Source organism: Bidens hawaiensis, unplaced genomic scaffold, assembly GCF_021521415.1.
Source record: "Bidens hawaiensis isolate Kalapana, Puna unplaced genomic scaffold, B.hawaiensis_p1.1 tig00024985_1, whole genome shotgun sequence".
NCBI classification, from domain to species: domain Eukaryota; kingdom Viridiplantae; phylum Streptophyta; class Magnoliopsida; order Asterales; family Asteraceae; genus Bidens; species Bidens hawaiensis.
Window position 1 is genome coordinate 152,707 of NW_027493964.1, and position 12,379 is coordinate 165,085.

At 32.1% G+C, this 12,379-nt stretch overlaps 1 protein-coding gene across 1 annotated transcript; it reads right to left on the reverse strand.

Moving 5' to 3' along the window:
* On the reverse strand, nucleotides 1-2,453 carry LOC143570427 (putative serine/threonine-protein kinase-like protein CCR3). The gene has a single exon (XM_077056082.1). It carries the CDS (start codon nucleotides 2,363-2,365, stop codon nucleotides 17-19), a length of 2,349 nt encoding a protein of 782 aa, XP_076912197.1. The 5' UTR covers nucleotides 2,366-2,453; the 3' UTR covers nucleotides 1-16.
* Nucleotides 2,454-12,379: the final 9,926 nt, after the last annotated feature.

Here is a 12,379-nt window from a genome sequence, read left to right on the forward strand (position 1 = left end):
ACAACAAATTAGAAACTCAATCAGACAAACCACTAGAAACACTACCATAACCATCACTAATTAGCCCCAATGCCCTCTCCAAATTAGCAACAATATCACTCATCGTTGGCCTATAGTTACCCTCCACGTTCACACAATGCAACGCCATGTAAGCCATCAACTCCACCGCCTCCACCTCGGGTGCCCCGACCCGTTTATCCAATATCTTCCCCAAATCCCCCGCCATTATAATTGGGACCGCATAATCCACCAAACTAATCGGTGCACCACCGTTAACTTCCTCACTCTTAAATATTGCTCTTCTACCCGTTAAGAGCTCTAACAGCACGACTCCAAGACCATATACATCACTCTTTGCGGTTAGCACATTGAGCCCATAATATTCTGGGTCAATGTAGCCAACGGTCCCTACAGCTTTTGTGTGTCTGTATTCCCGATCGGACACTGGGCCCATTAATGATAACCCAAAATCAGAAACCCGAGCAACCCAGTTTGCGTCTAGCAAAATGTTGGATGATTTTATGTCACGGTGGATTATAGGCGGGACCGCATAGTTATGAAGGTATTCTATACCTCTCGCAGCATCTAAAGCAATCTTGATCCTCATTTTCCAAGAATTTATAAGGCTGCTACTTTTTTCCGTGTTGATTTCATTATGTAAATGATCAAAAAGAGCTCCGTTTTTCATGTAATCATATACCAAAAGCCGTTCGTCGCGTTCTTGGCAATAGCCCACAAGTCTAACCAAGTGTTTATGGTTAAGTCTTGACAGAAACGCTAATTCTGAATCAAACGCACTTTCTTTTTCTTGTAATTTCTTATTTTTATCACTTATTTCGCCTCGTTTAATCGCAACCTCACGTCCGTCTAACAATTTGCCTCTATAAACAATACCAAAACTCCCTGCACCGATTTTGTTTTCCGGTGAGAAATTGTCTGTGGCTAGAGCCAGATCAGCATACGTAAACTCCTCTTCTTTATCTGCTTGTTTCGAAGACGGCCCGCTTCTTTGCCTCCTAAACCCTCTCGACAGCTGTCGCCTGATCGTAGCCGACCTCGAAACCGGGCTACCATTTTTATTAGGCGAACCGTTGCGATTAGATCCATTAACCGTCGGCTGCACAGAGTTATGTATCTTCTTTTTACCAAAACAAACACCAGTCCATAAACAATAAACCACAGTACAAATAGCCGCAACCGCACCTACTGATCCCACAATGGCAAATGCCAACAAACCTCTAGTCAACCGTCTCGACCGCACAACCCTCGGCGGCGACGGCGGCGGTACCAGTTCCGGAACCGGTGGAACCAAATTAGTCAAATCACAAGGTCTACATATAGACCCATAACCAAAACAAAGCATATCAGACTGAGGATAAATCCCACAACTACATTCTGATTCTGATCTAACACAAGGACCCGGAAGAATCATACTCAACGGAAGCTCGAACCCTACTGGATTCGAACCAGAACCATTCTGAATCCACCCGTTTCCCCAACACACAACACTAAAATTACGACTAGTCAATCCACAAGTAAAATCCAAACCAGCAACAATAGTTTCTAAGGATAAGCTGGCAGTATAATTATCAATACCACCACCACCACCACCCCAACAGACTACAGTATTATTCAACCTCCTCAATGCACACGTGTGATTTGCACCAAGTGCAAGTGCATTAAACTCAAAAGGTATATGATTAGGCACATTAATCTGCCCATAATCATTATTACCTTCACATATTACATAGCCAGTAACGTTAACCCCACACACGTGACTACCACCGGATACAATACTTAACAGACTTATATTACTAAATTGCCCTTGAATCGCACGTGCGAGTGATAAATTATCTCCAAAACATATTATTCCGACGGTGTCGTTTTGCCTAATGCCGCAAGTAAACCCTAACCCGCCGGAAACCGACCGGAAAGTGTAGTTTTGTGACGGAAACGGGTCGGAGGGCCGCCAGCAGATGAGATTCGGATTTTGGTTATTCGTAATTGCGCATATTTGAGTGCTGCCGATGGTTAAATGGCGTAAAGTTACCGTTTGGTTGTAGTAGAGACGTCTTGGGATTAGGGTTTGGTTCCAGCAGAGCAAGGTGGATCCGCCGGACCTAATGCCGCAGAAGACGTCACGGCCGCCGGAGATTGACTCGAAGGAGACGTTGGAGAAGACTGGGAAGAGTTGTCCGTTACGCCAGCATTGGATGCGTTGACTGGGTTGACCGGCGACGATGCCGCAGACGGTGGGGGTGTTGCCGCCGTAGGTGACGGAGACGGTGGTGGCGGAGCCGCCGAGGGAGGTGGCTGGTGAAATGATGGAGAGGAGAATTGCTCCGGTGAGGAAGAGTGACGTCATGGTGAGTGAATGTCGCCGGCGGTCATCGGAGATGTGGCCGGAGGAAGTGAGGAGTGTTGTTGGGCGTATGGAATGTATAGGATTGGGTGGTGATGGTGATAAAGGAACATGCTGTGATGTAAAGGAGTGGGGTGGACGTATAGATGAGTGACACGTGGAAGGTTGGACACGTAAGTGTGAGGGTTTAGTAATAGTAGATGACAAGTTTGACTTGTAGCACTTTTAGTTGAGATTAGTGTGTTACAGGAAGTAAGGAATAGCCTCTCAAGATGTGTCTAATTTACATGTTTAGTTATTAAACGTTCAAAAAGTTATAGATGTGTGTTGTTTTAACTTTTAACCATCCTAAAAAAATTGCAAATTTTGATTCAACAAAAGGGCTTGATTTTCATCTATTTATTTTTCATTGATATATATGATCTATTGTTGTCGTAAAGTATAATACGTTCTCTTTTGAATTTGCTTTTATATTTTATTTTCTAAATTTTTTTGGTATATTATTAGAATATTGTTGCCGGAATATCGAGTGATGCTAAATTTTCAAGTGAGTTGGACAATGTATAGATCTTCTAGACAAAATGTTTTGTAATACCCGTAGTAATTTGTGCGAAATTTGAAAAATACCAGTACCAATCCTAAAAACTCAAAACTTGGTACTGATTCATTATTGGTACTAAAAATGTTCATTCCTAGTTTAGAGTGTAAGTGAAAAAGAGGATTCGGTGAATAAAAATTCTTTAAGAGAGACTAATTAAATGTAATGTACGACAAAATTCTTTAATTTTGTTCTCGTAATAGTTTGTATATTTTGTTTATCATGTACTTGTATATTATATTAACTAGTTTTAGAGCCCATGTCACACGGGATGATCCAAATTATAAAATTACAAGTAAAGCAAATAATTCGTAACTTATATGAAAAAATGTATTACATCTATGTTTGTATTTATAATATGTGTACATCAATTATTTTTTTTATATCACAAAATGATTTTTTAAATGAACTTAATAAGAAAAATGCGTGTGCAAAAACATACCCGAGAACACTCTTTCTATTGAAAATTTAATTCTCAGTGTCATATATGTATAATTGAAAGAATTTTGGTTATAAACCAATTTCGGGAATAAAACTTCTAATACAATAGTAATTTTAACCACTCAGCCTAAATACAGAAGGAGCGTCGCCTTTATTGATATATTTATCAATTTACCACCTATCGAAGAAAAGGAGAACATTAAATTGTAACAACGTATGTTCTTCAAAAACTATATTTTTCTAAGCTACACCATGAAAAGGATTTTGATAAGTTTCAGGGGGCTTTTCGACTTTGTCATAATGATAAAATAAAAATAACATGTTAGCCCATTCAATTTTGTGAATATTTTGGTTCATTTAAGCATAATTTTCATGACACGATTCCCATACAACGTTCTGATCACCATTGAAGGAAAAGTTAATGCTTACACAAATATTTAAAATTTGATAAAGCTAGAAGCATTGATAGGTTTGGGGGTGGCATGTCGAAAGTGTTCGCAATCTTTTCTTAAATTTGATAGTCGAGGGAAAAATAGCCAATTTGCCAAATCCAAACCTTTTGATTGTTTTTAAAAATGCATTTGAAAATAAATTTGAAACCTGAATCATGTTTAAAATTCTAACTTTCATCTGTTTGACATTTTCTAGTCAATACTTTGAACCCGTAACAAATTTAATGATAAATCTATTTGCATCTCAAATTTTTAAAAATACTCAGATTTCCCATTTTTGACCCGTAACGAATTTTGATCTAAATGTAATTAACTTGTACCAAACAATCTATTTACCCACTTTTGCCCCATAAAAATCAAATTTTGGTTCCATAAAAAACCCGAAACAACCTTTGATAAAAAAACTAAGAAATTAAATATGATAAACTTTGTTATGTCTGAAAGTGATTAGTATATATTATCCTTACATTTTAGCATATATATAGTTTACTAAATTTATCGAAAAATAAATGGATAGATTTAAAGCATATATTTATAATTTATAAATTTATATGACAATTTACAATAATAATAATAATAATAGATAAATGGATTGATTTTAAAAAAATGGATCGACTTTTAAGCATATATTTATAATTTAATGATTAAAAATTTACGTTGTAAAATGAAAGCATATTCGAGTTTTGTTTTTCTTTACAATCTTATACAATATACATAGTACAATATGTTAATGATAGAATTTAAAATTATATTCTTTTCAATCTTTGCCAAACATGGTTTGTTATTGATTTTTGGATTTCACCAAGTATTTTGGAATATATAATAAAATAATATGTTAATATTTATTTTTATAAAAATGTATAAATATAATATAAGTATAAAAGGAAAGTGAATAATTTTTTATCTAGTGCCAATTAAGATTTTAATTTTGAAGGGAAAAGAATTATGAAAATTAACCAAAATATGACAAGTTTCTACAGTTATTTTACTTTATTAGAATAGGTAGATTAAATAACTATTATTATATATATTATATAAGTATGAACTGTTTGACTGTGAGACTAATCAAACTTGATGTATGAAAAACCTTATACTTGAACTCGTGCATTAAATGAATTGTAACTTAGACTTGAGATGAGCTCTAATCCGTTAACCTCAACTCTATTCAAACTTTTTTAATATGTCGATCTCAAAACTCAAGTATTGCATGAACGAGTGACTCATATGCACCTCTACCCCCATGTTATATTATAACGATATTTACTAGGAACTAGCATTTAGACCCGTCGCGTTGCAGCGGGTGACGTAAAGTTGGAAAACTAAACTATGTCGTGTCCAAGTAATGCTCTAAATGACTAAACTACTCAGCTTGGCAAACATTTAAATAGTAGCATGTGACAAAGGAAACAAACTCTAAAACGTTTAAAAATGTTAACGCCAGTCAAAACCTAAATTAAAAGAAGAAATATACAAAAAAACAATAAGAACCATGTGTATAACCATCCAAAGTACAGAATAAGCAAAAACTATCAGCTGCACTTCCAAACATAAGCAATTCAGCGTTGATACCACTACAAAGCCTTTCAACTCTTGAAGCCTACAAAATGGAAATACACAAAGTCAGTAGGAAAAAACACTTGTTATTTCAAAACAAAAACAGGTGGATATTGGATTAAAGAAGCAAATGACATACACAAAATCAAAAAGTAGAAGCACTATTGAACAACTAAATTTTAGTATTTTAATATATGGGTTGTAGGTGATTCTTTTTTAATTGTGGTTAGATAGAAAAGTATATATAAAAAAATTGATGACATAAGATAAGTAAATGACCTTCGTTTACACTGCTTGAGATTTATCAACAACAAAAGGTCCAACACCTCTTCATCTTTTATGGTAAAGAGTCCACAGATCTTGAGCTGTCATATGTAAACCTAAACAACAATGACGGCTTCAAGTAGGCACAAATAAAATTCAAGAATAAGCATGAGTGTGAAAGTAAACTAAACTAAAATAATAATAGTAGTAGTAGTAGTAATAATAATAATAAACTTAAAACGGTAGCATTTATGTAAATGTATATGGCAGTAACAATGTTTAAAACAATTTTAATTAATAAATAATTTAAATATCTATACAATTCCATTTCTTTGAAGCAGCCATCATCTCTTCCCGTTTTTCACAGAGTATGTCCAAATTTTGTTAGCTACCTTAGAGAAAAATGATAACTACACTTTTGGCTGCAGATTCGTAGATTACACAACCAAAAAAGATGTTGATTACTAACCTTGAGTTTAACTGGTTGTAATCTATCGTTCTTCCTAAAATCCAACCGATTTAAACAACATTTACTGGCCCGGTGAGCTTTATTTTCTCCAATATGCAACCAAACAGACAATGACTTCAAACACCAACAAAAAAAATAATAAAACCATCTCATCTCATCTCATCTAATCTATAAATAATTAAAGCCCCGGGTCTTTTTGTAGAAGAACTTTTGAGGCTCAGATCTCCGTTACGGTTGCAACATCCGTCGCCTTCCAAATAACGGAGCTTCATCATAGCCTAACACAATGTACAAAATAGTAAAATGTGAATTAAGCAACATTTTTAGGGTAAACAATCGACAGCAAAACTGTATTGGATTGCCACCGCCACATCATGTTAACACCCAAGAATGACAATCAGATGTGCTCAGATCGATTTCATACCACATCATAGCACAAATAAATTATAATAAATCATTGAAGCCACAAACACCTAAAATGCCATCCAAATGAGAATACACTCATCATTTTAACCCGTGATTAGAAGAAAACCATCACAAGCTATGGACATGCATTTCATGTGCACAGAATCCGTAACCCAACCATTCACAGAGGTCCAGGTTTAAAACCCTAGTTCATAACCCCTAGTTAAAGAAGCTTATAATGATTTCACTGAAGCAAACATGATCTAACAATCAAAGTGTATAAATTATCAATCAAGGCGATGAAACACTTGCCTGAAATACGAAATTTGCACTCGGATAGGCTTGCACAGAATTAAATCGGTAATCAGAGTGTGAACCCAAAATCCGATAGAAGTACCTGGCTTTCGTCGGTGAAGACAGAGAACATGGCAGTCGGAGGCGAGGAGTGATCACCCAAAGGCTTCTCCTTTGTTGTTAAAAAGATCAAAGAAGTTGTTAGTTTATATTCAAAACACATAGCAAACAGTGGTGAATCCATAAATTTTTTTCATAGGCGTCAAAAATTTTAAATACCATTGTCTATCATTATATTAGCTCTTTTAGTTGAAATGAGATTAGTGAGTTACAGGAAGAAAGGAATAGCCCCTCAAGTTGTGTCTGATTTACATGTTTAGTTATTAAACGTTCAAAAAGTTACAGGTGTGTGGTGTTTAACTATCCTACAAAAATTGCAAATTATACTACATGTAAAAAGGAAACCTAAAGCTACGGTAAAAGAGATTGTGGTTCAATCAGTGGCTGGCATATGACAACCACTAAGTTTTAGTTTTTTTATTATTTTCAAAATCTATTTTAGAATTTATTGATTAGAAACTAGGTGAAGTAACAAAAATGGAAGCTGGTTTGGTGATTTCCTTGTGTTGTTGCAAGTTCTAGGTCTCGTGTTTGAGCCTCTTTGATGTGCCTTTTTTTTAGTATTTGTTCATTTTAAATTAGTAAAAGTAACAAAAAGGAACCTGCTGTTGTGGTATTGTTTTGTTATTGCAACTTGCAAGTCCCGAGTTCGAGCCTTATTAAAACCATTTTTTTTTGTTTTTTTAAATAGAAATAGATTTTTGTATTTATAGATTTCATACTTAATCAAGCAATGAAAAAGTAAGATGTTGTGGTGTTCCGTTTTTTAATTTGTTTTAAATACGTTAGTTTGAGGAATTATTTTTTGGTTTAGTTTGATACCGTAAAGAACGTTGCCGATACCAACCGAATTCGCACCAACTTTACAAAAACGACGCCTGGGTGTAACCAACACATAACTGCCCAGCTACGTCGGGTAACAACCTGGTTTTGATTCAACAAAAGGGCTTGATTTTCACCTATTTGCATTTTATTGATATATTATGGTCTATTGTTGAAGTAAAGTATAATAAGTTCTCTTTTGAATTTGCTTTTATATTTTATTTTATGAATTTGCTCGTATTGCTGTCAGAATATTGTGTTGGGTGATGCTAAATTGTCAAGTGAGTTGGACTATGTATAGATTTTCTATACTTCGATTGGGATGGCAACAAACCTGCTAAAGTTGATCCAAGACAATCAAGTCTCTCTCTTTCCCTCAGGCGTGCACGCACCCACACACGTGTGTGTGTTTTAGGGGGGGGGGGGGGGTATGTTAAGAGTTCATGAGTTTAGAGTGCAAGTGAAAACTATGAAATTGATGAGTTCAGCCATTGAATAAAAATTCTTTAAGAGGGGCGAATTAAATGCGATGCACGAAAAATTCTTTAGTTTTGTTCTCATAATAGTTTGTATATTTTGTTTATCATGTACTTGTATATTATATTAAATTAAAAAACTATTATTATATATTATATAAGTAAGAACCATTTGATTGTGAGACTAATCAAACTCAATGTACCAAAAACCTTATACTTGAACTCGTGTATTAAATGAATTATAATTTAGACTTGAGATCAACTCTAATCCGTTAACCTCAACTCTATTCAAACTTTTAATATGTCGATCTCAATACTCAAGTATTGCATGAACGAGTGACTCATATGCACCTCTACCCCATGTTATTTTATAACGATATTTAATAGGAATGACTAAAATGTTTCGAAAAATACCACTTTGAAGTTTGAACGAAGGGTAAAAAAACAAAGATATTTGACTTGAGTTGTGGATAAACAATATTTAGGAACGACTCTTGTAAGTTGGTCAGATTCATTTGTTGGCTATGTAAATTATTTATAATTTATTTATAGCCACTCAAAGGCTTCTCCTTTGTTGTTAAAAAGACCAAAGAAGTCGTTAGTTTATATTCAAAACGCATAGCAAACAACAACGTATTTATAAAGTAAATAGTTATATTTTCATTTTTTTTTCTAAAGTAGATTATTATAAGCTATAAATAAAATAAAATAAAAATATAAATCTTAATATTTTAATAATGTAAATGGTTTCTTGCATGGATAATATTTTAACTTCCAAAGGGTGTGTCTATAGCTAGGGGGAAAAATATACAAAAAAGACCTTGAAGTTTCTATACTTTTATCCGTAAAAGATTCGCAATGAATAAACGACTTCTTTGGGAGAACAATCAATATCAATATACAACACTTCACAAATTGGAGGTTTTGTGTATTCGACTGTTTTAGTATTGGTATCTTATGCAAAATCATTGATTTGTCTGATAAAAAAGTAGTATCTGAATCATATTGCATGTTTTTAAAACTTACCCATTAAAAGGTTTTATGGACAATTAAGAAGTTTTTTTTTTCAATAAACTAAACCAAACTCACTCTACCTTTGCGTAGAGATCACTTTAGCTTGTTGTACTGGAGTGGTCCATCGTCAAAAGAACAACAATGGCTTGTAGCATTTCCTATTGATTTGTCTAGAGGATGGAATGTAAACGAAGGCTTTATCGTCTAAAGGTCGGGGTGACTTTTCTCACTATACCTCGCTCTTCTTTTATCCCGCCTGCTTTCTTATCTTTGTTTCGTAAATATTGTAAGTAGACAGTTTGTTGCTCGGACTAGTCTTTTAGTGCAAAAAGGACCGACGACGACCCTATCATAAAGGAGAAGGAGTAGGAGTAGAGCAGAGAATCTTTTTTAACCAAACCACCCTTAAGTGAAAAGGTAAAAAAAAAGAAGAATAACTTATGTGACTTTGCTGGTTTTATGAACTGGATTGTATTGTTTAACAAATAATGTGTTGGTTTACTATATAAAAATGTGTTATTTAACATATAACTATGATGTTTTCGTGCATGTATAATATTTCTAAAAAATATTCCGCTTAATGGCACTGTGTTGTTTTAAATTATTGTTGTGAGAGAATTGGGTTGCTTTACCATACAAACATTAACCATGTGAAAAGTATGATATGTTAACATACAATGTGCCTTTTGAATTACAGTACAAACTCGATAAATTAATACTTGATTATTTAATAAACTCTCTAAGATAATATTTTTTGTCGGTTCCGACTCGAGGATAGGGTGCTAAATTAATAATTCGCTAAAATTATAAGATAATATATTTTTGATAATTTCTTTAGATCCCATATAAAATATAAATTAATAATTCCTTATATATATCATATTACATGAATGATTTATGAAGATTTCTTGAAAAATGACTCAATTGTCTTTTATTTTTTGTTGAAATCAATTTCCCCTTGAATCTTGTCTCTAATTTTCCTTAGCATGGTAAGAACTTCTGGTGTTGTTTTCTCATAGCTCAACAAGAAATTGTTCAATGTGATTGCCGCTTTAATAGCTTCGTTTCGCAAAGGGGGCTCCATTGTAGAACTTTCATCATCTTCTTCATCGATATCATCTTTATTAATTCCAATAACGCTTTCAATAATTTCTTCATCAGTCAACAACTGTGCAACTATATTTTCTTCTGGGTGAGTCAGAACATTCTACTATAAATTAATAAAATATTAATTAATATATAAATTAATAATTATTAATTTATCGATTAATTAATAACTCTTTTAATTAATAAATTTTGGTGGTCCCAAGTCTATTATTTTATAGAGTTTCTACTCTATAGCGAACATTGCATTGTTTTATCAAAGTAATTTGTACCAATACGGTTGGTTATAAATGATAAAACAACATAGTCATAAATGATAAACCAACACAGCTTTCACCTAATGTAAAACAACACAATACTTTGAAAATATATATATATATATATATACTCATTAAAGATTTTTTAAAGTAATCAATTTTATGATTTAACTTCTATTTCATAAATAATCTTGAATGAAAAAAGTTATTTAAGTTAAAAAAAGCGAGGAAATTAAAAAAGTTGTCAAAAGAACACTTTAATGCCCTTGACGTAGATTTTCTTTTAGAAATGTTCTTTCCAATATTAATTCTATGTTGAAAATTGGAAAACCATATAAAACAATCATACATTTTATTTTATTTAAGTACAATAATTAAGTAGATGAGAATGAGATAACCATCTATCTCACTCTCTCTTTTCCCAAGAGGTTTAATGTCATTGATTAAGAGCATTCATTCTTGGTCCGTCTTTTATCCATATCTTTATATTACACTAAAAAGATATATTTATCTTTTATATTTAATTAAATAATACTTTTATACATTTATCATTACAGTTTTTTATATACTTTACTCACAATTAATTCAACAAATATTAAAAAATAAATATAGACAAACAAAGTTATCCCAAATTTACAAAAAATAACTACTTTTTCTCTTTACACCCTATATTTACACTCACTACCTCACCCTATAACTTATAAAATTTTTTTACATAATTTTAGGGGATGAATTGGTAATGCTCAAGTGTCACAAACTCATACTAAAAAAAAAGAAAAAGTAGAAACATAGAGAACACCATAAAAATATGAAACATGTGTGTCATCTCGTAGCATCATCTTATATTTACATGTTCTAATAAACGAAAATAATTGTGACACATGTCATCATCATGTTTCATCTAATAATATTTTTCCCACCAAAACTCTTTCACTTTTATATCTTATAAATTAAGATATTTAATTATAATTAATATATATTTTCTATATATAAGTTAGATAAATTTTATATTTAAGTTCAAATTTCAGTTATAAAAGTCAACCTAAGTTTCTATATCATCTCCAAATTTAGTTGTTTTTATTTTATATAAAATCAAATTTATTTAGCTAATATAATTTATTTCAATAAATAAAAAGATTAGTTTGTTAATAACATATACAAATAATAATCATATTATAATAGTAAAAAAATGAAAACATTATATTAAAAAATATTCGATTTAAATAGTTTCATTTTGGGTTCTCATAGTGTTTCTTGGAGTTTAACAATATTTGTTTGATTTTATTTTCATTACTTTGATTTTGAATATGTTTTGACAAGTTTGCTTATTATTTGATTCATATGATTATTAGGGTTTTTTATTTGTATTTCGTTGAATTGATTTGTACATAATTCTCATCTTGAATGTGTTTTTATCTTAATTGAATGGTTTTATTGTTGTTTTCATGTTGTGAAGTTGGGTAGAATAAGCTAAGCTACATAGTTAACTAAAAGGAAACAAGTCGAAAATAATCCAAAATATATATTTAAGTGTACAAGTATCTTTTAATGTTTTTTTATGAAAAAAATATATATATATTACTTTATAGTGTTATAGGTTGTATATTTATACATTATTTGCGGACATTATATTATTTTTAAATTTTATTTGATAGGTTCCACTAATTTTGATTTCAATGACATAGTTTGTATTTAGTTTTAAAATTTCAGTAATAAGAATAAGAAATATATATGTAATATATTTTTT